General features: G+C 57.8%; 1 protein-coding gene across 1 annotated transcript in view; it reads right to left on the reverse strand.

The window, feature by feature from the left end:
• SRRM3 (serine/arginine repetitive matrix 3) overlaps positions 1-22,941 on the reverse strand; it is an 87,928-nt gene that overhangs the window by 23,837 nt on the left and 41,150 nt on the right. The window contains exons 3-10 of the mRNA XM_077836777.1: positions 17,606-17,731; positions 15,723-15,803; positions 11,491-11,520; positions 9,144-9,212; positions 6,721-6,756; positions 4,414-4,464; positions 4,202-4,306; positions 2,693-2,870 (exon numbers count right to left, since the gene is read on the reverse strand). Of these exons, the coding sequence (XP_077692903.1) occupies positions 2,693-2,870; positions 4,202-4,306; positions 4,414-4,464; positions 6,721-6,756; positions 9,144-9,212; positions 11,491-11,520; positions 15,723-15,803; positions 17,606-17,731 (676 nt within the window). The remainder of the gene's footprint in view (positions 1-2,692; positions 2,871-4,201; positions 4,307-4,413; positions 4,465-6,720; positions 6,757-9,143; positions 9,213-11,490; positions 11,521-15,722; positions 15,804-17,605; positions 17,732-22,941) is intronic.

A 22,941-nucleotide genomic window follows, 5' to 3' on the forward strand; every position in this document is an offset into this window, starting at 1 on the left:
CGCTTTGATGGCCAGTGCCCCCAGGACACAGGAGGGAGCTGCCTGGGCTCAGTGACCATGCCTGGGGGTGGGGGATGTAGCCCGGCAGCCTTTGGCAGACCCAGTGCCTCCAGCAGCATTGTTCAGGCTGTGCGTGTGTGCTAGGGACACACTGCTGGATGCCCGGTGTGGTGCAAGCCACACACTGGCCAGGCTGTGCTAAGGGTGTTCTTGCTTCATAGGCTAAGTTCTGTGTTGGCCTGACTGAGTCAAGAGGACTCGTTTCAGTGTGAACTGGCCTCTGTGGCTCCTGACACAGGGCAGCATAAAGGGCCCCCAAGGACTGAACCCCAGAGAAGATGCGGATAACGAAGAAGGATCAGTTATGACTATCCTCAACTCCTACACAGCTTTTCATCACAAGATCTCAAAGCACTTTGGAAACACGAAGGGCTGGATTCTGACCTCAGAGAGACTGATGGAAATCTACAGCGACTCCAGTAACATCAGGGGACTTCCTCGGGCTTTAAAGCGGGGTGTGGGGGGGTTGAAATCTGAAGCTGGCCCTAGATAACGGAGCCTCCAGGCAAGTGTCGGTCATCACCCCCATTTTACAGATGGGGAAACTGAGGCACAGAAAGATTAAGCGCCTTGCCCAAAGCCACTCAGCAAATCAGGAGCAGAGACAGGTCAGAATCCAGGTGTCGTCACCACTTCACTGAGCCCACTTTCTAAAGTCCTCCTGGGAGATTTTAAAACCCCACCATTTACCCTTCTGTCCAGCAAGTGTGGGAGTCTCCGTCAAGGATTCCACCCTGTCCCTGGCTCTGGCACGGATATGTTTGCCTCAGTCAAGTCCAGCTGCAGTGTACAGCAAGCCGGTCACTGCCAAAATGCCAGAGGGACTCTGTTGAGCCTGACCCTGGGATCTAACACCATGGTGGTGGACTGGTCCAGATTTCAGCTGGGGAACACATGCACTGGAGGGTGGCAAAGGAAGGATGGTGTAATGGTTAGGGCAGTAGCTAGGTTCAATTCCCTGCACTGCCACAGGTTCTCTCTGTGACCTTGGTCAAGTCACTTAGTCTCAGTTCCCCATCTGTGAAATGAGGATCATGGAAATGCTTTATCATAACTGGCACCATTTATCCCGGCCTCACAGGGGGCAAACACCAGAGCTGGTTGGAAATTTTCAACAGAACAGGTCTGTCAGAATCTGCAGTATCGCTGAAATCAAAGTGTTTTGCAGGAACATCTGGATTTCTGTCAAAAACATCATTAAAATGTCTAAACAAATAGTTTGGACTGTTTCATTTCCTTTTGAGAAGGTACAAAATGTTTCATTTTGACTTTCTCATTTTGTTTTGTTTTGACTTGTAGATTATATTAATTTTATTATTGTATATACTTAACATTAATCGTAGTTTAGGGCTCCACCCTGCACAGACCCCCCAAACCACATGAAACTCACCCGGTTTGGGGACAGCCCTGAACCCCAGCCAAGGTTCTCTGCCTGAAGCCAGGTCCAGTTCTGAGTGAGCAGGGCCTGGCTTAGGCTCCTGGGGGACTCACCATCTTGCATGGTCTTAGCATGATACTAGGAGAAGCTCTGCAGATTCTACCAGGTTTTTTCCCCCCCTTGACTTTTTCAGGCTCCCAGGGGTTGAGTTCTATAGAGAGAAACCAAGGCTTCCTACCAAGCACTAGGGCCCCATGGCTCTTAGGAAAGGCCCTAAGCTTTGTACGAGGAAGGAGGCTGTAGCCAAAGTGGGCACAAAGCCCCAGACGCAAGGGGAATAGCCAACATCTCTGCAGCCCCTGCTCATGCAGAAGGACTGAGGGTAGCTAGCCAGACCTACAGGCCACAGGCCTTGCTCGCTCCATTGACTTTCATGGAGTAAGGGTAGCAGGGTGTGGCCATGGGGAAGGATCGGAGAGTAGAGTTAGAGGGGAAGGCAGTGGGGGAGGATCCCAGCGGATGTGAGAGGAGGGCTCCTGCCACAGCGAGCTCCCTGACTAAGAGGGCTTCTGCCATTCCAGCTACGCCAGCCGCCCAGATGCATCGTGGGGAGGGTGGTGACCAACTTTCACCGCCTGTATCAGAGATGCTGCTACCCCTTGGTTATTTAGTCGGGCCCACCGGGAAGCGCCACGCAGGGCGGAAGATGGCACTGAACGCTGCCCGCCTGCCCCTCCTCGGTGCCCTTGGGAGGAGTCAGTGAGGAGAGGGGAAGGGGCAGCTGGAAAAAAGCCCCACTATTTGCTCCCCTCAGGGGTGTTTATTGGGAAATCTTGATGCAAACCGGGAAATAAACCTTGGAAAAGTGCTTCCTGCTCCCACCCGCGCCACATGCCCCTCCGGCCACACCTGCCCAGTCCCCCAGCAGTGCATCGGGCTGCCCGGGCCTGGGCCCATGTCAATGGTGATGGGGTGGGGGTGGAGGGGGGGGGTTCGGTCTGTGCATGGCACGGCCTGTCCGGCAGACACAGGCCAGGCCTCTGGCCCTGCCCCACGCCGAGAGCTGGGCTGCTCCCGCGGGATCGCTGAGCTGGCATGGCTGGGTTTGCCAGCCCTGGCTTTGCAAGCCCTGAGCGAAGTGACTAGAGGGGGAGGATAGATGATGCGGGGGGAGGTTGGCGGGGTGGGGGAGCTGGGGAGGAGGAAGGCAGGGCAGGGAGGGGGCGAACCGTGGTAACAGAAAAGCATACATACATCCTGCTGTTTTTCACCCGAGGGGCCGTGGGTGTGCCGGCCATTCTGGGCGCTGCCCTTGTGCCCGTTCTGGTGTGGCGTGGCCGAGCGGCTGTGCCAGGTGCGAGAGGAGGACGGGCTGCGGCTGGAGCGGAGGCTGCTGGGCTTGTGGCCATCCTCTCTGTGCTTGGGGGTTAGTCTGCGGGAGAAAGAGGAGGGCAGATGTCCATGGATGGGCTCCTCGGAGAGGCGAGGGGGCAGCGGCAGGCTGGCATAGCTCCAGGACTTTCTGAAAGCGAGCATCTCGCTGACCGGCATTACACACATACACACAGATAACGGCAGGGCTGCCCCCACAGCGCCCTCTGCTGGCCATGCATGGTGCTGCAGGCGTTCCCTGCCTCAGTTTCCCCCTCCAGCATAGATCCCCACCCCCGCTGCCTTCCCACACAGGCTGGAGGTGGTGCCCTTGCTGAGCCCCCTGGCTAAGTCACTCACTAAACCTTAAAACCTTCCAGGGTAAGAAAAGGCCAAACAAACAAAAGGTTCTTCCACCTGCTGGGCCCCTCTTCAGCCCAACCTGCGGGCTCACCCCCAGCCCTCTGGGCTCCCTTTCAGTCCCTCTGCTCCGGGACAGATCCCTGACTCCCGGCTGCTTCTCTGGAGCCCTTCCAGCCCCTGCTTCAGGACCTGCCACAGCAGCCCACATGCTCCCTGTCGTTCCTTCCCAAACTGAGCCCTCTGCCCTTTTAAAGCCCAGGTGTTTACCAGGCTTTCACACGACCCCATTAGTCCCGCCCCCTCCAGCTGAGAGGCAGCTAATTATGGCCCTGGCAGGGCTGATTGAACAGGGCTGGCTGGTCCAAAGCTGGCTGGCCCTTAAAGGAACAGGCCATCCTGTTACGCACACGCTGATACCTCTACACAGATGTGTCCACACACATACCCACGTACACACACGGCGGGCCTGATTCTGACCTCACTCGTGGTATTTTACGTCACTGGGACTCCACTGAAGTCACTCCTTCAGCCCCGACTGCTCCAAAAGCATGAGTCAGGCCTCCCACAATCACGAGATTGGCGTAAATATCAGATTTTTTTTAAAAAAACCCCAACCGTTTGGGGCTCTTTATTTGCTGTCTGTTTTGGAGCCTTCAGGAGTCACATTTCCAAGCTTTTCTCCTGACCAGCCCGGGCTGGAAATGCCCCCTGACTCCAGGAGCTGGGGCTTTCAGAAAGAACCCCTCGGAGTGCCAGGCTGGTGGTGCAGCGTGCTGCTGGGAGATCAGAACCAGGCCCCATCTTCTCGTCCCATAATACAAGGGGCGGTGAGAGCCAGGTCAAAATGGGGGAGGTTGCAGATACATCGAGGCTCACACGCCCCTCTGACAGCCTCACCTGCACTCTGCTCACCCATCCCTTCCCAGCCCGCCACCCCAGAGCTGCCTTAAGTCCTCCCCCAACAGGCGGAGTTTTCCCCCACCTCCCGTCTCCAGGACGGGCCAAGGTTCCTTGGGGGACCAAGCTTACCTGCCGGGCGATTTGGAGTGGCTGTAATCTGACGAGAGTGAAGTGCTTTGAGAGCTGCAGCTGCTGTGCCCACGGCATCTGCGGGCTGGGGAGATGCTGGGGGATCTGCAAGGGGGAGGAAAGAGGGAGAGCAGGAAGGTGAAGGACCTGGCCAGAAACCAAGGCCCTGCTCCCACCTGAAACCTCACCTGGGCTTGCATCTGAAACCTCACCTCTTTCGCTCTTTGTTTTTCTCTTTCCTTTTGTTCTTGGGGCTCCGGGACCTACGGAACAGAAGAGAACTGAAAACACAGACGGCAGCGCGTGACCCAGCGTGTGGATGGGGAGGGGTTGTCTTCCAAGCTGTCATCCAACCGGCCAGCCCCGAGCGCGGCGCTCAGCATGGGTGCACACGGGGGCTGGCACCGGGAGAGGGAGCAACAGAACTGAAGAGGGGCTCTCAGGACCCCTGCCACGCCCATCCCCATCTTAGCACGTGGGCTGAGACCGACAAGGCTGCACGCCCCATGCTGGGGCAAATTCTCTGCTGGCATCAATGGCGTTTTGCAGGGAATCGGTCCCATCACTACTACAATGATCCCGGCCAGACTCACTCACTCGGTGTGCTGAGACCCCACTGAACTGTTGGGTGCATGTTTAGCTTGGCCCAGCCCTGGAGATTTCCAGCACTGGGTGATTTGCATTGGTTTCCAATCCTCCCCCCTGCCCCCGCTTTGAATTTTGAGTTCAAACACCCTCCCCCCACCCTCGCTCCAAATTCAAAGCAAACCTCCTTCAACGCAGGGGGAGTCTGGCACCGGTTTCGATGCTAAACCAGTGAGTAGCCCAGGTTGGCCGAACACCGGGCCCCACGAGCCAGTGAACCGTGGCTCCGTTTCACGGGGATTCTCCATCACCCGCGGTCTTTAAATCGCGACGGGATGTCTTTCCCAAAGAGATGCTCCTGCTCGACCAGAAGGCATTGGGCTGGATGCAGAATCACTGCAGGGTTCCCCCGGGCTGTGCAATGCAGGAGATCAGATCGCCAGGATCCCGGCTGGCCTTTGTATCTATGACTCTAAGTCGGCCAGATACCCCAAAGCCGGAGGCCCATCTCATGGGCTCGGGTCACCAGACAGGATCTCACTGTTCTACCCCCACCCACTGTATCCCCGGGTTTTCCTGTGCCCTTTTTTCGCCCACGTGTGTATTTCCACCACCAGAGGGCAGCAGCGTACGGACACAAAGCCAGGCCACGGGTTTGGCAAGGGCAGGTGCCTAACCCCCCTCACCCCCTGCAGGAATGGGAGAGGGGCTTGTCAGGAGCCCTGCGTCCCGGAACAAACGTGGGCAAGGTTGAGCGGGGACCCAGGGTTGAGGACCGGGCCCGTCTCCCCTTGCGCCAGGGGACGTCTCCATTGGAGCTGGAGCCTCTCGGACTGGATCGTGCTCCGGGGGCAGCGCCTGGAAATCACACCTCCGGCTCCAGCCTCGTCGTGCCCCAGACCTGGACCCATTGAATCCCAGTGGAATGGCTGATAAAGGGCCTGGCTTTTCCATCCCCTCTTGAGCCTTGTTTCAAAACACAAGGCAGAGGGCAAAGCCTTGCCGGAGCGGAGCGATGTGCTTGGAGTTACACCGGCAACCTGAACTAAGGCACGGATCCTCATGCTGCTGGGGGGACAGGGGGAGGGATCCTGGATCTGGCGGTGCTGCTGGGGGGGCAGGGGGAGGGATCCTGGATCAGGGGACTTGCAGGGGGAGGAATCCTGAATCTGGATCCCCCCAGCTGTGTAAGCTGGAAAGCTTGTCTCCCTCCCTAACAGAAGCTGGGCCAATCAAAGATACCCCCTCCCCCAGGTTGTCTCTCTAATTAGCGTAGAGGTCAGGGAGGCACATCAGACACATGACAGTGGCTTTCTTTGCCTTCCTCTGAAGCATGGAGCCTGCAGTCTGCAGGGCACCGGGCTGGCTTGACAAGCGGCCTGGTGGCTCCCAGGGCCTGTTCCAGTGGAGAGAGTCTGTTATATCTGCACGCCGAGGAGCAGACGTAGCCCTTTTGCACGAGTGCACAGGAGGCTGGGATCTGTTGGGAGCAGCCTCCCGGGGGGCCGAGCCGGTACGCACGGTACCAACCTGGAAGTGACTCTTTGCGAGCGTCTTACTGGTGGCCTCTGCTGGAGCAGGGGAGGAGATCGGTGCTGGCAGTGAAGTGAAGATGGGTTGTCACCGTCTAGCAGCTCCACCCCGAGCCCCCTTTGCTTCTGGCTGCCCGTGGGACGTGCCTCTGGTGTGCAAATGAGCCTGGCCCTGCTCCCGCACCCACTTGGTGTTGACACAGTCAAACAGCTCAGGGGCACACGACCCTGCCTGCTTCCCCTCCTCGGTGAGGCCACCCCTGAATGGTCATTGGCAGGGAGCGAATTTCCCTCGGGGCAGGGGACGGCACAGGCCTGAAGGGAGGAGAGGGTGCCGTGGGGGCACCAGCAGGCAGGGTGGGCCAAGCTAGGGAGTGAGGCTCTTGCATCGATCACTCTCACCTGTGTCTTCTCTTCTTCCGGGATCCAGACTCAGACCTAAGGGACGACAGGGACAAGAGAAACAAGAGACAGAAACAAAGCAGATGGGTTGAGATACGCTCTGAGGGGGTCAGCCCTGCAACTGTGACACCCCGAGGGAAGGGAAACTGGTAGCCAGGGAGCTCCAGGGGGAGGGACAATGCCCTTATATTTCAGTGGTGCATCTACGTACGCCCCTACAAACCCTCTGTCCACCCGTCCCCATACATACCTGCCTATCCAGCCCTCCAGCCCCAGATATGCCCACCTATTTATCTACCGCAGACAATTATATTTCCATGTTTCACAGCCAGCTCTCCAGTGAAATCATTTCACCCACAAACCACCTGCAGCTGAATCTGGGTGGGAGGCGGCAGTGGTTTAAACAGCCCATGGCATAGCAGCTTGGAACAGGGGAGGCTGAAGAATCCTGTGTCCATTTGAAATGGGTCCGGCGGGGGGGTGGGATTTAGTTCAGAATAGACCGACCTGCCCCGGGACTGAGGCAGGGCCCCGGGGCGAACACCCCGATTTATACAAAACATGGGATCTCCACTAACCACAACTGGCCAGGCCCTTGATTTTACATCTGGGCCCAAAGAAGCCACCTTCACCAGCGCAGCGCCCCCCGGCTCCATGCCGGGCCGTCGGCTCCGCGTGCTGATTCAGAAATATTGCACCGCCAACACCAGCTGTGACTTTCTTGGGGGGTTATATTCCAGGGCTGAGCCAGCCCTGCCCTGGTTACTTTATGAGAGCTGATGGGCTCGCAGATCAAGGCTCCGTATAGCAGTAATGCTCAAGTCCGTCTACTTGCTACTGTAACACACGAGTGTAACGTCCCGCAGTAACACCATGGCTGAACACTCAAGAATAGCTGCGTACTGAAGTAATACCCAAGGACAGCTGCATATTACAGTGACAGGGGCACGCTAGAAGGCCTAAACCAGCTCCTCTAACCGTGTCTGGACATCACCTTCTCTGGTTCTGGTCCAGCTGGGACAAGTGAGGTGCTGTCGGGATCACACCTCCCTGGGGCGTGTTACCGCCCCCAAAAGAGAGGGGGGGTGGGGGATCAAAGATTTATCAATGATCATTTATTCAAACTTTGGAATCCTTGAACCCAATAAGATGGCAGTGTGCAAAGGAACCAGTCAGCTGCCCGGCAGGCCGGAGAAGGATTGGCTGAGCCACCTCTGAGGTCACCCAGGTGGTGCTTTACCTCTTGGGATGCTAGTCGCAGGTGGACACAGGAGCCAGAAGGGTGGGGGTATAATCTGAAGGAAAGCGACCCTGCCCGGTGTGGTCTCTGGGGTGGGGGTGACCCTACGTGATTGATCTAAGGAGGGCAGGGGGTTCTCCACCTGGACCCTACCGATGCCACTCCTTGATTGGCCCTTGGGATTAGCACCCGGTGCTCTCTGTCCACCAGGGAGCGCCACCCCACGGTGCAACGAGGTCTTGGCTGAAGCCCAGGTTGAAGGGGAGACACGGGGTCAGCAAGGTTGGGATTTCACTGGCAGAATAGGAGGGACTCGGTGTCACCGGTCCCTGGCTGCGTAGCCACGGCGGAGTCTGGGCCTTAGCCTCCGCAGGGAGACGCCAGGCAGTGCAAGCGGACAGTATCCAGCCTGACTCCGTGTGGTGCTCTGCCATGGAGAGAGGTTGACGGGCCTGCTACGGCCTCAGCTGACAGAGGGGGCTCCTTTCGCTCAGGCAGGAGAGGCTCCTGCTTCAGGATCCAGAGGCCCCAGGGTGGATCCCCACTGCCGATGACCCGCCGGGGGGCTGCAGCCTCAGCTGAGCAGCCCCACTGTACTGGTTACAGCCCAGTCCTACCTCTCCTTCAGGGGGCCGGACGCCGCACGCCTCCTGCCAAGAGGCCATTTGCACCTGGGCGGCCCCGAGCCCTTCCAAACTCCCCCCGCCCCCAGCGGGTGCTGCCTGGAGCCTCTGCCCGCTGCATCATATTCCCCAGCGATGTCCTAATTGCTTCTGCACTGGTCATTTATAACATCCCGCTGCCCTCCTGTCCTGAGGGGGATGACTTCAGTATCGGGGGCGGGGGGAGCACTGAGTTCAGGTTTAAGGGCCTTAGCCCAGGCAGCTGCTTTGTAAGCCAGATTGGCTGCTTGCCCTGCATTATTCACGGCCCCAGAGACCCACAGTGCAACACCGGCAGCTGCCGGAAGCTGTGGGGCCAGAGCCGGTTTTGAGTCAATCGAATTACACCAAGGTGAGCTTTGGCCCTTCCCCGCCCCAGCCACGGATGGATTAACCCTTTCCGCTGCGTGGCCCAGCCCAGCCCAGGAGGGAGCGAGCTGGGGAATGAGGGTGGAGAAGGATGGAGCAGCGAGGGGAAGGGTGACACAGAGAGATGGGGCACGACTCCCCCATCCCAGTACCTGTCTCGTCTGTGTTTCTTCCCGTTCTTCTTTTTCTTCTCCTTCCGGAGCGGCGAGGAGCTGTCGCAGCTGGAAAGTAAACACGGGAGCCTTTGAGTGGCGGGTGGGATGGGACCTTCCTGCCCCGGGACGGGGCCTCCAGAGGGCTGGAGAGTTTGCTGGGACCAGTGTCTGCGAACACGGCCCCCTCCTGCCCACGCCTCTGAGCCGGATACCCGGCATGTGCCGAACCCTCCCAAACAGCCGGCGCCGTGTCCCCATGAGCCAGCGCACACCCAGCCCGACGCAGGGAGGTTTCAGAGAGAAAGGCTGAGATCCCTCCAAGCAGCCAAAGGGATTTGGACACTGAATTATAACTGGATGTTCAAATCCACTGGGTGGCTCGGAAAGTCTCAGCCAGCAAAAACAGAGTCAAGAGCATTAGAGAGGATCTGAAAAATGGGGAAACGGATTTTCCTGGGTGGTCTTTTGGTTGAAATTTTGTTTAAAAATGTGATTGAACTGTTGTTTTTTGAAACGTTTTGGCCAGCTCTAAAAACACTTCTGCTGCATCTCAGTGCCACCTTGTGGTCCCGGCAGGATCTAACAGGAAACGGGCCACAAAGCCCATGGGCCAAAGATTCCTAATGAGTATTATGATTTATGCTAAGCGTTGGCGCTGTCCAAACACAGACTGAACTGGGAGCCCTGGCCCCGAAGAGCTTCCAGTCTGCGGAACCTTAATACGCCCAGCTGGAGTCAGATGCACCAAAGCCTTTAATGCTGGCGCTTCCCCGGAAGTCCCCGGGAAATCACCCTTCTGCAACGCCTGGCAAACTACAGCCCGCGGGCCACATCCGGCCCGCCGGCCCGTCCTGCCCGGCCCCTGAGCTCCTGGCAGGGGAGGCGCCCCCGGCCCCTCCCCTGCTGTCCTCCCTCCAGCTGCCAGACTAGCTGCTCTGAGCGGCATGGTAAGGGGGCCGGGGGGTTGGATAAGGGGCAGGGGGTCCCGGGGGGCAGTCAGGGGACAGGGAGCAGGGGGCGGTTGGATGGGGCGGAGGTTCTGAGGGGGGTGGTCAGGGAACAGGGGGTGTTGGATAGGTGTGGGAGTCCGGGGGGGCCTGTTAGGGGGCTGGGCGGGGGGGGGGTGGATAGAGGGTGGGGCGGTCAGGGGACAGGGGGGTTGGATCAGGGGTGAGGTCCTTGGGGCCAGTTAGGGGCGGGGTCCCGGGAGGGGGCAGTCAGGGGACAAGGAGCAGGGGGGTTGGATGGGTCGGGAGTTCTGAGGGGGGCAGTCAGGGGGTGGGAAGTGGGAGGGGGCAGATGGGGGCGGGGGGGTTGGATGGGGGTGGCTTCCCGGCGGGGCCAGTTAGGGGCGGGGTCCCGGGAGGGGGCAGTCAGGGGAAAGGAGCAGGGGGGTTGGATGGGTCGGGAGTTCTGAGGGGGGCAGTCAGGGGGCAGGAAGTGGGAGGGGGCAGATAGGGGGCGGGGGGGTTGGATGGGGGTAGCGTCCTGGCAGGGGCGGTTAGGGGCAGGGGTTCCTGGGAGGGGGCATTAAGGGACAAGGAGCAGGGGGGGTTGCATGGGCGGGGGTTCTGAGGGGGGCAGTCAGGGGGCGGGAAGTGGGAGGGGGCAGATAGGGGGCGGGGGCCAGGCTGTTTGGGGAGGCACAGTCTTCCCTACCCAGCCCTCCATAAAGCTTTGCAACCCCGATGTGGCCCTCGGGCCAAAAAGTTTGCCCACCCCTGATTTAGGGGCTCAGGATGTGACCCTGAATCCACCATGTTGTTGACATGATTGCTAAAGGAAAGCATTTCACCGGCCCCTCAGGGTGTCGCTGCTCTGGCCGCACATGTCGACGCTCCCTAGCTGGCTTTGGTCTAGTGGCCACTCCGCTGTGCAGCGGGGGTCCGGGGCGGGCAGGGCTAGCTGCAGATTCCCTGCTATCGTTCCTCAGGCAGCTAGAGCCAAGCTACCCCGGCCTGTCTCCATGGGCTGCAGTCACGGGGCTGCGGTGGAGACACGCCCGGAGACTCCCACCCCGCTGGTTCAGAGAGGCAGCAGTGCTTGGCAGCCGGCTGACGTGCCGGGCATTGGCTTGGGCGGCGTATCGCCTGTTCCCGAGCCAACTGGGCCACAGCTTGACTTCAGCGGGGCTTTGACACGGACACGGCCCGGGCAGACGCTGGGGAGGGAGCCGAGGGCTTGGCTCAGTGCTTGCAGCTCTGGGACTGTGGACTTACCTAGAGAGGGGGGAGCGCGCTGGGCTGGAAAGAATGGCCAGCCTGCTGCCTCCTCCCATCCCATCCCATCCCTTACATTTCACGGGGGCCCACAAGGAGGACGAGCAGGCTCCCGCGTCACTCACCTGCGCTCTGATCCGGGTTTCCTCTTTTTGCTGGCATTGGGGGAGGAACCAGATAAACCACGTTACTGGCAGCAATGTCTTTCCTGTGGGCAGAGGGCCAGAGCCCAGGACCCATTCAGGAGCTGGGCCCCTGATGGGGACCACTTAGCCCTTCTGTAGGGCTCGGGGCCCGAATCCTGCTCAGTTCCCACCACGCTGATGCTGAGCATCCATCTCCCCCCCACTGGGGCGGGCCTGCTCCCAGCATGTGCCCTGAAGTTTGTTTGGCTGGGTGATGGCACGTCTCCTAATGACATAATTACATGCAATGATTATCTCATGCACGCACAGTAATTGCCTCATTAGGACGTGGCATGGCAGAGAGGGGAAACATTATGGTGCTGGTTGCATTCCAGGACAAAAAGACATTTACACACACACAAACTCCCGTCAGAGGAGCCAGAGCTCCCGGCAGCAGAGAGAGCCGGGCAGCCCCAGACAAGGATGGGATGGAAGTGGCCACGGCGGCAAAGGGTCCTTGAACGTGCTTGATTGCGCTTGGCAATTGGGGGCGAAGGGAATTACCCCTCCGCTGTTATCTTCTGTTCTCAGTTTGCGTTTGAGCGAGGGTGGCCATATTTACCAAAGTAAAATCGGGACCCCGCACGGGGCTGGCCTAAGCTGCCTTTCTGACATCACCACTTGCCTGAGGACACACACAACCCCCTCTCTCATGGGGCTGCCCCAAGCCGCCTGGCATTGCTGCTCGCCCAGAACTGGGGCTGACCACCCGTGCCCCGCACTGACCGAGCACCACGCTGCCCGGGACTGGGTCTGTCCACCTGAGCCTCGCGACTCCCTGACTCCCCAAGTCCCGCGTCACCCTGGACTGACTGCCTGAGCCCCACCACCCCGCGCCTCATCTTGCCACTGGTCTCCCCAAACGTTCCTCCGCACCCCATCAGCTGGCCCACTTGCCAACTGATCAGAGCAACTTGCAATTGTCAAGAGCAAATGGGACAAATGCCCAGGGTTGCCAAAAAAAAAGCCAGGATGTCTGGGACAGGGCTTAAAAAGGGGACTGTCCCGGCCAAAACGGGACGTATGATCACCCAGATTTGAGCCTTACTGTAAGGTGCATGTCTGGTTGTGTGTATGCCGGTCCCTCTGGTGGTTGTGAGTGTGCATGTCTGTATCTCTCTGTTATCTTCATCTCTCTTTCTGGGTAGCTCTTTGTGTGTGTTCTTGCTTTGTGTGTGTGTGTGTGTCTCCGTAACAGTGTCTTTCCTTCTCTGCATGCCTCTGGATCTGTGCGTATGTCGGTGTTGTATCTCTGTGTGTGTGTGTGCATAGAGATCTCAGTGCCACGGTCTCTCTAGCTCTGTGTGCGTCTGTATCTCTGGGAGTGTTTTGTGTCTCTGTGTGTGTGGGCAGGTCTCTGTCACAGCATCTCCCTATCCACAATCCTGCATCTCTCTCCGCCTCGGTGAGTGTCTCTGGATCCACGGCAGCTTGTTCCCAGCTAGGATTACGGGCAGCCTCCCCTCACCCTGTCTGACCCCAGCAATCCAGCTGGGCACTTGGCCATGCCTGGCCGAACAGGGCAGCTGGGAAACACTCTGCTGCCCCATGGCAGCTGGGACCCCTGGCACACCCCTGAGTTGAACCACTCTCACATCTAACAGGGTCACGTGCTGACTCCGGGTGGGATGGGCGGAATTTAAGACTCAAAGGCAATGTAGGTAGCTGTGGGGTTCCTGCTAACATGCCTGGCAGCTCGGTGACTAGTTCCCATTGATCCTAAAGCTCGGAGCTGGCTTCGGACAGGCTCGGATTATCCTGACTCTGCGTATTCAGGGAGTCACCTTGCCTCTTAAAGTGGTGACGCCATATCCATTTCTGGGGGCCTTCCCTCTCAAGTTAAAGCTTGCCAAGTGGTGAAAATGAACGTGTCACATTCCCTCCAAATCGAACTGTTGCTGGAGGGGGAGGCGAGACCCAGGGGGTGGCGTCGGGGTAAAGGGAGTCCTGGGGAATGGGGAGGGGACAGCCAAACAAACAGAGGGAGAGGGTGGATGGAGAGGAACGAGGATAAGGCAAGTGTTGGGGTTGGCAGGGGAATGCCGGGCTGGGGCCCAGGAGGGGAGTGGGCCCCACAGGGTGAGGGCAGGCTGGGGTACACACTCCTGCGGGGGAGGGAGCCAGGAAGGAGCAAGCAGCCCTGTGTCCGACTCCTCTTCCTCGTTAAGTGCGGCTCTTCCCAGCCTGCCAGGAAGGCAGTCAGTCCTTGATTAATCGCCAGCCAGGCTGGGCTCATTAAACCTGCTGGCTCCAGCTCGGCAGACAGAGTCATTAGCAGTGCCAAGGCTGGACAGTCCCCAGCTCAGAGCCCCCCAGGGTGCCCCCGGTAATGGGGCGATGGACGTGGCATGGCCTGATCAGGACTTTCTAGACACAAGCAGGGGGCTGGGGCTGAGTGGGACCGGTCGGCATACACCAGCTGGGGGCGGGGGTGCCCATGGAATGGACTGCGGCACTTGTTTGCACAAGCTGTGGGGGCAGATGCTTTCTCCCCCTGGCTGCCCCATGCAGGGCCGTAGCCGTGCGCTGGGTGGGCTCGGCCAGCAGATCCCCCATGCAGGGGTCTGAGCCCCATTCTAACACCTGCCTAAGCCGCCCGGCCAGCTGCATGGGGCAAAATGAGAAGGGATGGCACCCAGTGTGGCTAGAGTTCGGATCGCGCTTCATGGGAGACACCCCCTCTACCACACTCCCCCTTCTCTCTAATACGCTCACCCATTGGGGGCCAGATCCTTGGCTATAGCTGTGCAAAAGGGGACCCCCAGCTAGCTTTATGTTCCCCCTGCACCTCGGCTCTCCAGACCTGGGCAGCTCAGAGGTGCGACATGGTGGCCAGAGGGGGGCAGGGCCCTAGCAGACCGATTCAACAAGCATAAGCTAGAGCAGCCCGGTGGTCCCTCTACTTTACGTGAGGAGTCAATTTGGCCCTAGGATCGAGGGTAGGGGGGAATCCATCCCAGAGACTCTAGCAGGGCAGACAATATTGCCGTCATCTGCCCTGGGAATGCTGGGATTTCTGTAAGGAGCTGGGAGCCTGCCAGACAGCACTGTCACCGCCAATTCATATGGGGCTTGGGGTCAGCACACCAGGCTGGGACACACAGCAAGCAAGCGAGCATTTTGCACCAACAGCTTCCTGTCTGGGTGGAAAACACTCCAAAGAAACTTGCAATGGAGCCATAAGACCACCCACAGTCCATGGAACCAGCCCTGGCCATTTGTCATTTCCAGGGGAGAAATGGCTGAAGCGCCGGGTGGGGACCCTGGGCTCCTGGGTTTTTACGCACTGACTCACTGTGGGTAGGGCTACGCTGCACTGGGAGGTGCTGCCCATGGAGGGTTCCCTGTTCTAGCGAGGGCTACAGTGAAGCCAGGGCAGTAACCCTGGGTACTTGTTCGAGTGGCTGGCCCATGCCGCCGTGGCTTCGCTGATATTGTTACTGGAGCTGGCTGGATCAATGCGAGCTTGGGTAGATCACCTGGTGCGGCAGGCACCTCCCACTGCAGAGTAGACGTACCCTCAGTGACCTTAGACAAGGCATTTTCCCCCTGCTTTGTGCCTCAGTTTCCCCATCTGTAAAGCAGGGATAAGGGAGCCCATTAAACGCCAGCACAAGGGGGCGTCTCTCTCCCAGGCTCTCCTCCCCACAGGTCATTGCAGGTCCACGGTGGGACGGGCCTGAGCCTGCTGCTTGGGCACGAGATGGGGAAGAGAAGGTGTTCCGGCAGGTGCTCGGGAATATCGGGACACAGGCAGCAAGCCAAGGTCACACTTCAGGGAGAATGCCAGGACCCCCAGTCGGCCCTGCCTCTGCCCGGGGCCCCTGGGAGTCCCTGCGACTCCAAGAGCCAGCCCAGGGCATGAGGGAAGATCAAAGAAGGGCACCTCAGGCCGGGGTGGTGGGGAACATTGTGGTAGGCCCCCTTGGCCCAGCCCCACAGTGCTGGCTGCCCCACCCTATTCAGGGGAAGGGGAGGGGAGGGAGAGGGATAGGGACGGGCAGAGAGAGAAGGTGGCTGGGGAAGGGAAGGGAGTGAGGGGTCCCCAGGGAGCCGGCTGGCAAGGGGTTGAGGGTCCTGCTTGGCTTGGGGTCAGGCAGGTATGCCCCTCCCAGTGGCAGGGGCTCATGGACTGGGCCAGAGGAGCGGGAAGGGGCAGGCAGGTGACTCACCGGCTCCGGCGATGACCCGATTTCTTTTTCTTTTTCTTCTTGGGCGGCGGCGAGGTGGAGCTGCTCATCCTCCTCTTCAGCCTGCGGCGGAGCGGAGAGGCTCAGGGCGGGGAGCGGTCACCGCGAGCCCCCCCACAACCCAGCCCCTGCGCAGAGCGGCGGGGGTGCCTTACCCCCAGTGTGTGTGCGTGGCCATGGCTTTCTTGGGGATAAAGGTGTTTTCAAACCTACTTTAGGTGGCATAGTAACTAACACATGTTAACACCCTCGTGTAGACGCAGCAGTTTGTCTCTCAGCATGTATGTGTGGGAGGATGTCAGCCCTACAGGGGAGCCTAGAATTTATCGTAAGCAGCTAACACCTGTTAAAACTTCTGGCTGTTCCCCACTAGGATAACAACCTACTGCTGCTACCCACTTGCAGAGCTGTGCTCGTAGCTCAAGCACCAGAGGTCAGCGCTGTGATGGTGAAGGTCCCAGGCTTGAGCTGATGTGGCAGGGGGAAGTAATTATGGAATCTCAGCAGCGAGCCTCAAGGTGATCATTGCTTCGGAGATGAGTAACTGGCGTGCGTACAATACACCACACCGTGCTTCCCCCCCCGCCCCAGCAGGTGTTGGATGCTCACGTTAGCGGACATGGCCGCAGAAGGAGAGACACCAGGCTTGGTTTCTGAAGCAATCTGCCGCCATGACCCAGCCGTGCTGCCTAGGAGCACCCGGGCTCGTCCTGCTCCCACGGATTGATGGACTAGCTTGTCCGTGCACTTGCGCAGGGCCTGATCCAAAGCTCTTTGAAACCGATGGGAAGACTCTCCTGCACCATCATGGGCTTTGGATCAGGCCGGAGTGCTCGGACCAGGTCCTTCTCTAGTGGCTCTCCCAGCCTGCCGCTTACTCCTTTAGCTCAGGGCTTGTGTTTTTGCTGCAGACGGGGGCTAACTGGGTTCCTTGGGGGCTGGCAGCTTGTTCCTTTGGACCCAGGTTTCTATGCCCATTGACAACGCTGCCATCTGTCTGCATGTGTCCTTACAAGGGGGCAGTGCGGCGACCCCTTGTGGCGGACGTGTGCATCGGCATGGCGGCACCTTCCTTGGCAGAGAGATTCTGCAGGAAGCGAGAGGTCTGGCTTTGGCACTGGGCAGGCAGCACTGAAATGATCATTTCTTGTTCATCTCAAAGCTCAGGCTTTCCCCCTCCCTCGCACCTAACCACCAGAAGGAGGGAGACCATGGAGAGCAGCAACAATGGACACATTCAAAGGGCTGAAGGACTGACGGCCCAGAGAAGATTAAAAGCGCTAAAGCTGCATGGCTGGATTAAGCGGGCACACTCCTGTCAGCAAACGTGTGACGGCTGGAAACAGCTGGGCAGGAGAGAAATCTGCGCAGGGCACAAAATGTACGTGCAAATGAGTGCAAATGAGTGCCCACCTGATGGGCACGCACAATTCCCATGCTGTGTGACACAGGCTGGGCACTCTTCTGGGCTCACTCAGCCGCCCGCTGGGCCTGGGCCATTGTTGCAACTGGGCACACATAGTAGGCCCCCGTCTGCCTGCACATGTGGCCCACAGTCCCAGTTTGACTTTTCCAAACCAGGCCTCCTGTGTCTTTCCCATGTTGAACATCTGGCGAATCCACGGCGGAGAGCAGCTCACTGAGCCCGAATCCCAGTTCAGGTGGGACTGAGAGGAGCGCTTGGTTCTCAGGTGTACCCTTGGCCACCTGCAAACACTTCAAGGCTGCGTGTGCTGGAATATGAGCCTGTTCTCCTAAGAGCCCTGGCAGCGTCCCCAGTGATTTCTGTGGGCTATAAGCACGTTCTCCAGGGGATCCGGGCATGGATCCGGGCATGCCCCCTGCCAGCCCCCCCAGCCACTTACCTGTGCTCTCTGTGGCTGCAATGGTCTCGGTAGCAGTCGGCTGGGCAGTCACAGGGCAGCAGGCAGCCCTCTCCGTACTCTGGGTACTCCACGGCGTACTCCTCCAGGTGGTGGTTTTCGATCACTCTGCCCAAGGGAGAAGACGCAGTCTGATCAGGCTTGTCACTGACTATAGACCAGGCCGTGCTGACACCACCTTCGCCCTAGGCCTGTGCCTAGCCTCTCCTTGCGGGGCACCTCTCCAAAGGCCTGGGTCGAGATGCCTTCCCTTCCAGCCATACTAGTGCCCTAACCACTGGGCCATCTGTCATCAGCAATACAAGTGCTCGTGGGTGACTTTCCTTGAGCCCAGGTGCAGGCTCTGTTTCATGAAGACGCGACTGCCGGGATTGTTCAGTGGCCCATACGTTCCTCTGGCGGCAGCTGCAAACCAAGCCCCAAGGACGGCAGGGTTTCATGTGAGCGATAGAGAACGACAGGGACTGATAGTCCTTCGGGAGACAGAGAGCTGCCGGGACAGCAGCCCCATGCCACGCAGGTTGGGAGACCCGTCCTACCGGAGGGCCGGGCCCCTTTTTGGAAAGCAATGACTGGAAGCAATTCCTCCGACCGTTGCTCGTTCCAGCCTGAGACGGGATCTGAGCCCGACCTGTCCCAAGGGAGAGCAGATACATCCCTTTCTACTGCAGGGGCTTCCGCTCGGTCTGATCAGAGGCAACACAGCACCCAGCGCAAGGGGCTCCTGGTCTGTGACGGGGGCTCCTAGGTGCTACCGTAATACACCTAATAAATAAATACAGCACCCAGCACAATGGGACCATGGTCCATGACGGGGGCTCCTAGGTGCTACCATAATACACCTAATGAATAACATGCAGCACCCAGCACAATGGGGTCCTGGTCTGTGATGGGGGCTCCTAGACACTCCCACAACACATATAACTAACAATATGATGCCCCAAAAGGCCGTAGACCAGCCAGCCTCGCCTGGATGAGCTTCACAATCTGGCCCTTGTGGCCTTTGTTACAATGGAAGGACTGTTGTGGATGTAAATCACAGAGGGTGAACTGGATCCAGCACGACGCCGAGGGACCACTGAGCCCTACGTCAGCCCCAAGGCCCAAGAGGACTCAGCTGGAGGTCTGGCCTCTGTGTCTGATTTTCTGGGTGATGCTACGGGACCCATGTGACTTTCCCACCCGGATGTTCTCCCATGGAGAACCCCACTCCAATCTCTAAAGAATCAGAATTCTGCCTCTGGCTCCTTCCGTCCATGGGCATCTGGTAGTGCCGGGATTCCACCCGTCATGAGGAAACTGAGGCACGGGGAGCTGAAGGGAGTCACACAGAGAGGCAGCGGCAGAGAGGGGAACAGAACCCAGGAGTGCTGATGCCCTGCCCCTGCTTTAGCCACTGGACCGCACTCAGCAGCATGGAACCGATTCAAGGGGCTGGACTCTGGAGCATGCTCTGCCCAGGAGGTGGGAGGCTCACAGGGGTGGGCACAGAAGGCACCAGGATGAAGAACTCTCGCCCCCCCCACCCTGCAGTGCCCCTGGCTTTGCCTGCTGAGATCAGGCAGCATCTCCACCAGACGCCTTCCTGGCTGCCCTACCCTCACACACTGGGGCTCCTCCTTCCCTCAGCCCTGCTTGGTTGGAGCCCCACACTCTGATGGGGCTCGTGTCAGTGTGGGACATCTCTACTCCCAGCGAGAAGCAGCAGCGGGCAGTGCGAGGGGGGCAAAAGTCCCTCTATCAAAGTGCTACAGAACACCCCCCACACCACCATCGGGGGCTGCTGCCAGTGTCCCAACCTCAGCAGGCCTGAGGAGCTGTACCCACGGACACACTGGCAGGGAGAGCCTCGCCGGGGGTTCAAAGGCTTCTTCTTCCCTCTGATCTCGGCTCTTCCCCCTCCCCGGGCATCGCGGTATTCGCTGTTTCCCCGTTTGTTAGCTGGGTCCCCCAGTGGGGGAGGCATGTGGGCCAATGAGGGGGCCTGTCAATTTCCAGGGGAGGGAATGACTTTGCAGCTTAGTGAGCGGCTGAGAAAAGCGAAGGGGGTGCCCCAGGCAAGTGAGAGAGGCTCTGGGCAAGCCCTGGGGGCAAGTCACGCTTCTGAGACGCATGGCAGTCTCTGGGGCAGGCGTATGTGTACCAGGTGCGGCAGCGGAAATGGGCCTCCTGTCTTTGCCCTGCGAAGAGCTGGAGCTGCCCAGCTGGGCTGGGGATTTCAGGCCACGGCGGCTGAGGCTCGGCAGCTGTAGTCAGAAGGAATGGCTGGCTCGGGAGAGGCGACCTGGCCCAGCCAGCCTCCTGTCTCTGCCCTGTCCCCTCCATGCCAATGACCCACACTCATTTACACTCCTGGCTTCAGTGGCTTTTCTAGCTGTGCCTGCATCCCGCTAGTGTCTTGGGAGTTTGGCTGTACAGCACGAAGCGTACTGCTGCCTGCATCGCCCATGTCAAGGCGATGTGCGTGCCAACGGCAAGGACGGGCACTGCAGAAGTCGCTTGGCTTGGCTGGCGACATAGGAGCAGGCAGTGCCCGCAGAGAAGGTGCAGAGCACAGACTGATCTTCCGCCATGGCCGAAGCTGCCAGGGGGCATGGCGCAGAGCTGTTCGGAGCCGGGAAGCGGAAAAGCCATGTGACGGAGGAGATTGGGAGATCAACACTTGGCTCTACCACAGATTCCCTCTATGACCTTGGGCAAGTCACTTAATCTCTCTGTGCCTCAGTTTCCCATCTGTAAAACGGGAATAATAATTCTGTCTTGTCTATGTAGATGGTAATCTTTCACTGTATGTGTGCACAGCACCTTGCACAATGAGGCTTTGATCTCCGTTGGGGCTTCCAAGTAAATAACAGTCAGGCGATAAGAGGGAAGGTCCTCGCAAGATAGGAGTCAAAGGGTAGGAATAAATGGTGAGTTTTCACAATGGAGATACGTAAATAGTGGGGTCCCCCAGGGGTCTGTACTGGGACCAGTCCTATTCAACATATTAGTAAATGATCTGGAAAAAGAGGTAGACAGTGAAGTGGTAAAGTTTGCAACAGACACAAAATTACTCATGATATTTAAAGCCAAAGCTGACTGTGAAGAGCTACAAAAGGATCTCACAAAGCTGGGTGACTGGGCAGCAAAGTGGCAGATGAAATTCAGTGTTGATAAATGCAAAGTAATGCACATTGGAAAACATAATCCCAACTGCACATACAAAATGATGGGGTCTAAATAAATTGTAACCACTCAGGAAAGAGATCTTGGAGTCACTGTGGATAGTTCTCTGAAAACATCCACTCAATGTGCAGCAGCAGGCAAAAAAGTCAACAGAATGTTAGAAACCATTGGGAAAGGGATAGATAATACGACAGAAAATATAATGCCACTATGTAAATCCATGGTACACCTGCACCTTGTATACTGTGTGTAGTTCTGGTTGCCCCATCTCAAAAAAAAAAAAAGAATTGGAAAAAGTACAGAGAAGGGCAACAAAAAGGATTAAGAGCATGTAACAGCTTCCATACGAGGAGAGAGTAAAACCACTGGGACTGTTTAGTTCAGAAAAGAGACGATGAAGGGAGGAGATGACAGAGGTCTATAAAATCATGACTGGTGTGGAGAAAGTGAATAGGGAAGTGTTGTTTACCCCTTCACATCACACAAGAACTAGGGGTCATGTGATGAAATGAATAGGCAGCAGGTTTTAAACAAACATCAGGAAGTACCTCTTCACACACCGCACAGTCAACCTGTGGAACTCACTGCCAGGGGAGGTTGTGAAGGCCAAAAGTATAACTGGGTTCAAAGAAGAATTAGATCAGTTCCTAGAGGGTAAATCCATCAATGGCTATTAGCCAAGATGGTCAGGACTGCTACCCCAACCATCAGTTAGAACACATAAAGACAGCCTGAGGATGTTGAGGGCTCTGTCTGAGATCACTACAGTGGTTGCAAAATAAAGTCAATATAAAGGTTCAGTGGGGTCAGACCCCATTGGCTGGGGTCAGTGGGATTGAGCTGCGGGTATGCGGGGCCCAGTAGATATCTTGAGTTGCTGGAGATGTTAGCCTGGATTTTCGCAGTTCCCTGGGGCATGTGCGGTCCCTCCACAGATCACAGAAGGATTATCCGGGATTAGCAGGGGGTGAGGAAGTCAATGAAGATCACGGGGAGAGGGTTATGCCAGGTTATCACTGAAGGGGCTTAGCCGGTGTTCTGTTGAAAACCGGGATGGATTATCTGAGGAGAAAGAAGGCTGAACAGCAATCTGGGGACTCAGCAGGATTATCTGGTCATTGGCAGGAGCGGCCCAAGATGACCTAGGATTTTGAGCTGCTCACCTGAGCCACCAGAGGAACATTTGGAGCTACTGACGGTCACCTTCAGTCCGTCTGGGGTTGGAGGTCGTGTGGAAGTTAATTGCCAGGGTAACAGATCTCACCGCTGGCGAGTGAGAGCGTGCACAGCGGCCACGTAGGTTACCTGGGAACAGTTAGGGTCGCCTGGAGTGGTAGGACAAGGTTTTCTGAAGGTCACATATGGCCACCTGAAGGTGGGATGGCTTCAGTGTCAACTGAAGCTAGTCTGTGTGGGATACCCAGGCAAGCTGCTGGCTGAGGCCAGTCGAGATGGGGCAGGGTCTGGCTTGCCTGTTGCAGAGAAGCTGGGAGAAGACAGTTAATGAGAGGAACGGCATGAGGGAAATCCTTGGTGTCTTTCCTCCCACCAAGGGGTTTATCTGCTTAATGCCAATGGGTGCAATCATGTTCCCATGGAAAACAAGGGGATTTGCCATGGGCTACAATGAAGGGCAACAGGATGGGGCCTGGTGACTTGTATGTCGGCAGCAACCTTTCATTTAAGGATCTCAAAGCTCTTTACAGACACCCATGAAGAGGCGTGCAGCACCCGTGGAGGGCTGGGCAGTATCACTGTCCCACTGACCAGGAGACATGGGTGCAGAGGGACAATACAGCTCCACGTTCAACCTCGGGAGCCCGACGGCAGTGAGCCAGCTGGATATTGGGCCTGGTTCTCCCAGGGGCACTGTGGTTGCTCTGAACACGGGCCGTTTCTTTACATGCCTAAATATTGCTTCAGGGGCCTAACCCCAGAATCTGAACACTTTGGTCTGAACATTTTGCTGCTGATCACACAGTAACTGAGGTGGAGAATCAGGGTTAGGACCCAGAAGTCCTGGCCCCCATCCTCTGCACTAGCCACTACTCTTGCATAGACTCATAGATATTAAGGTCAGAAGGGACCATTATGATCATCTAGTCTGACCTCCTGCACAATGCAGGCCACAGAATCTCACCCACCCACTC

The sequence above is a fragment of the Eretmochelys imbricata genome, chromosome 17 (assembly GCF_965152235.1).
Source record: "Eretmochelys imbricata isolate rEreImb1 chromosome 17, rEreImb1.hap1, whole genome shotgun sequence".
NCBI classification, from domain to species: Eukaryota; Metazoa; Chordata; order Testudines; family Cheloniidae; genus Eretmochelys; species Eretmochelys imbricata.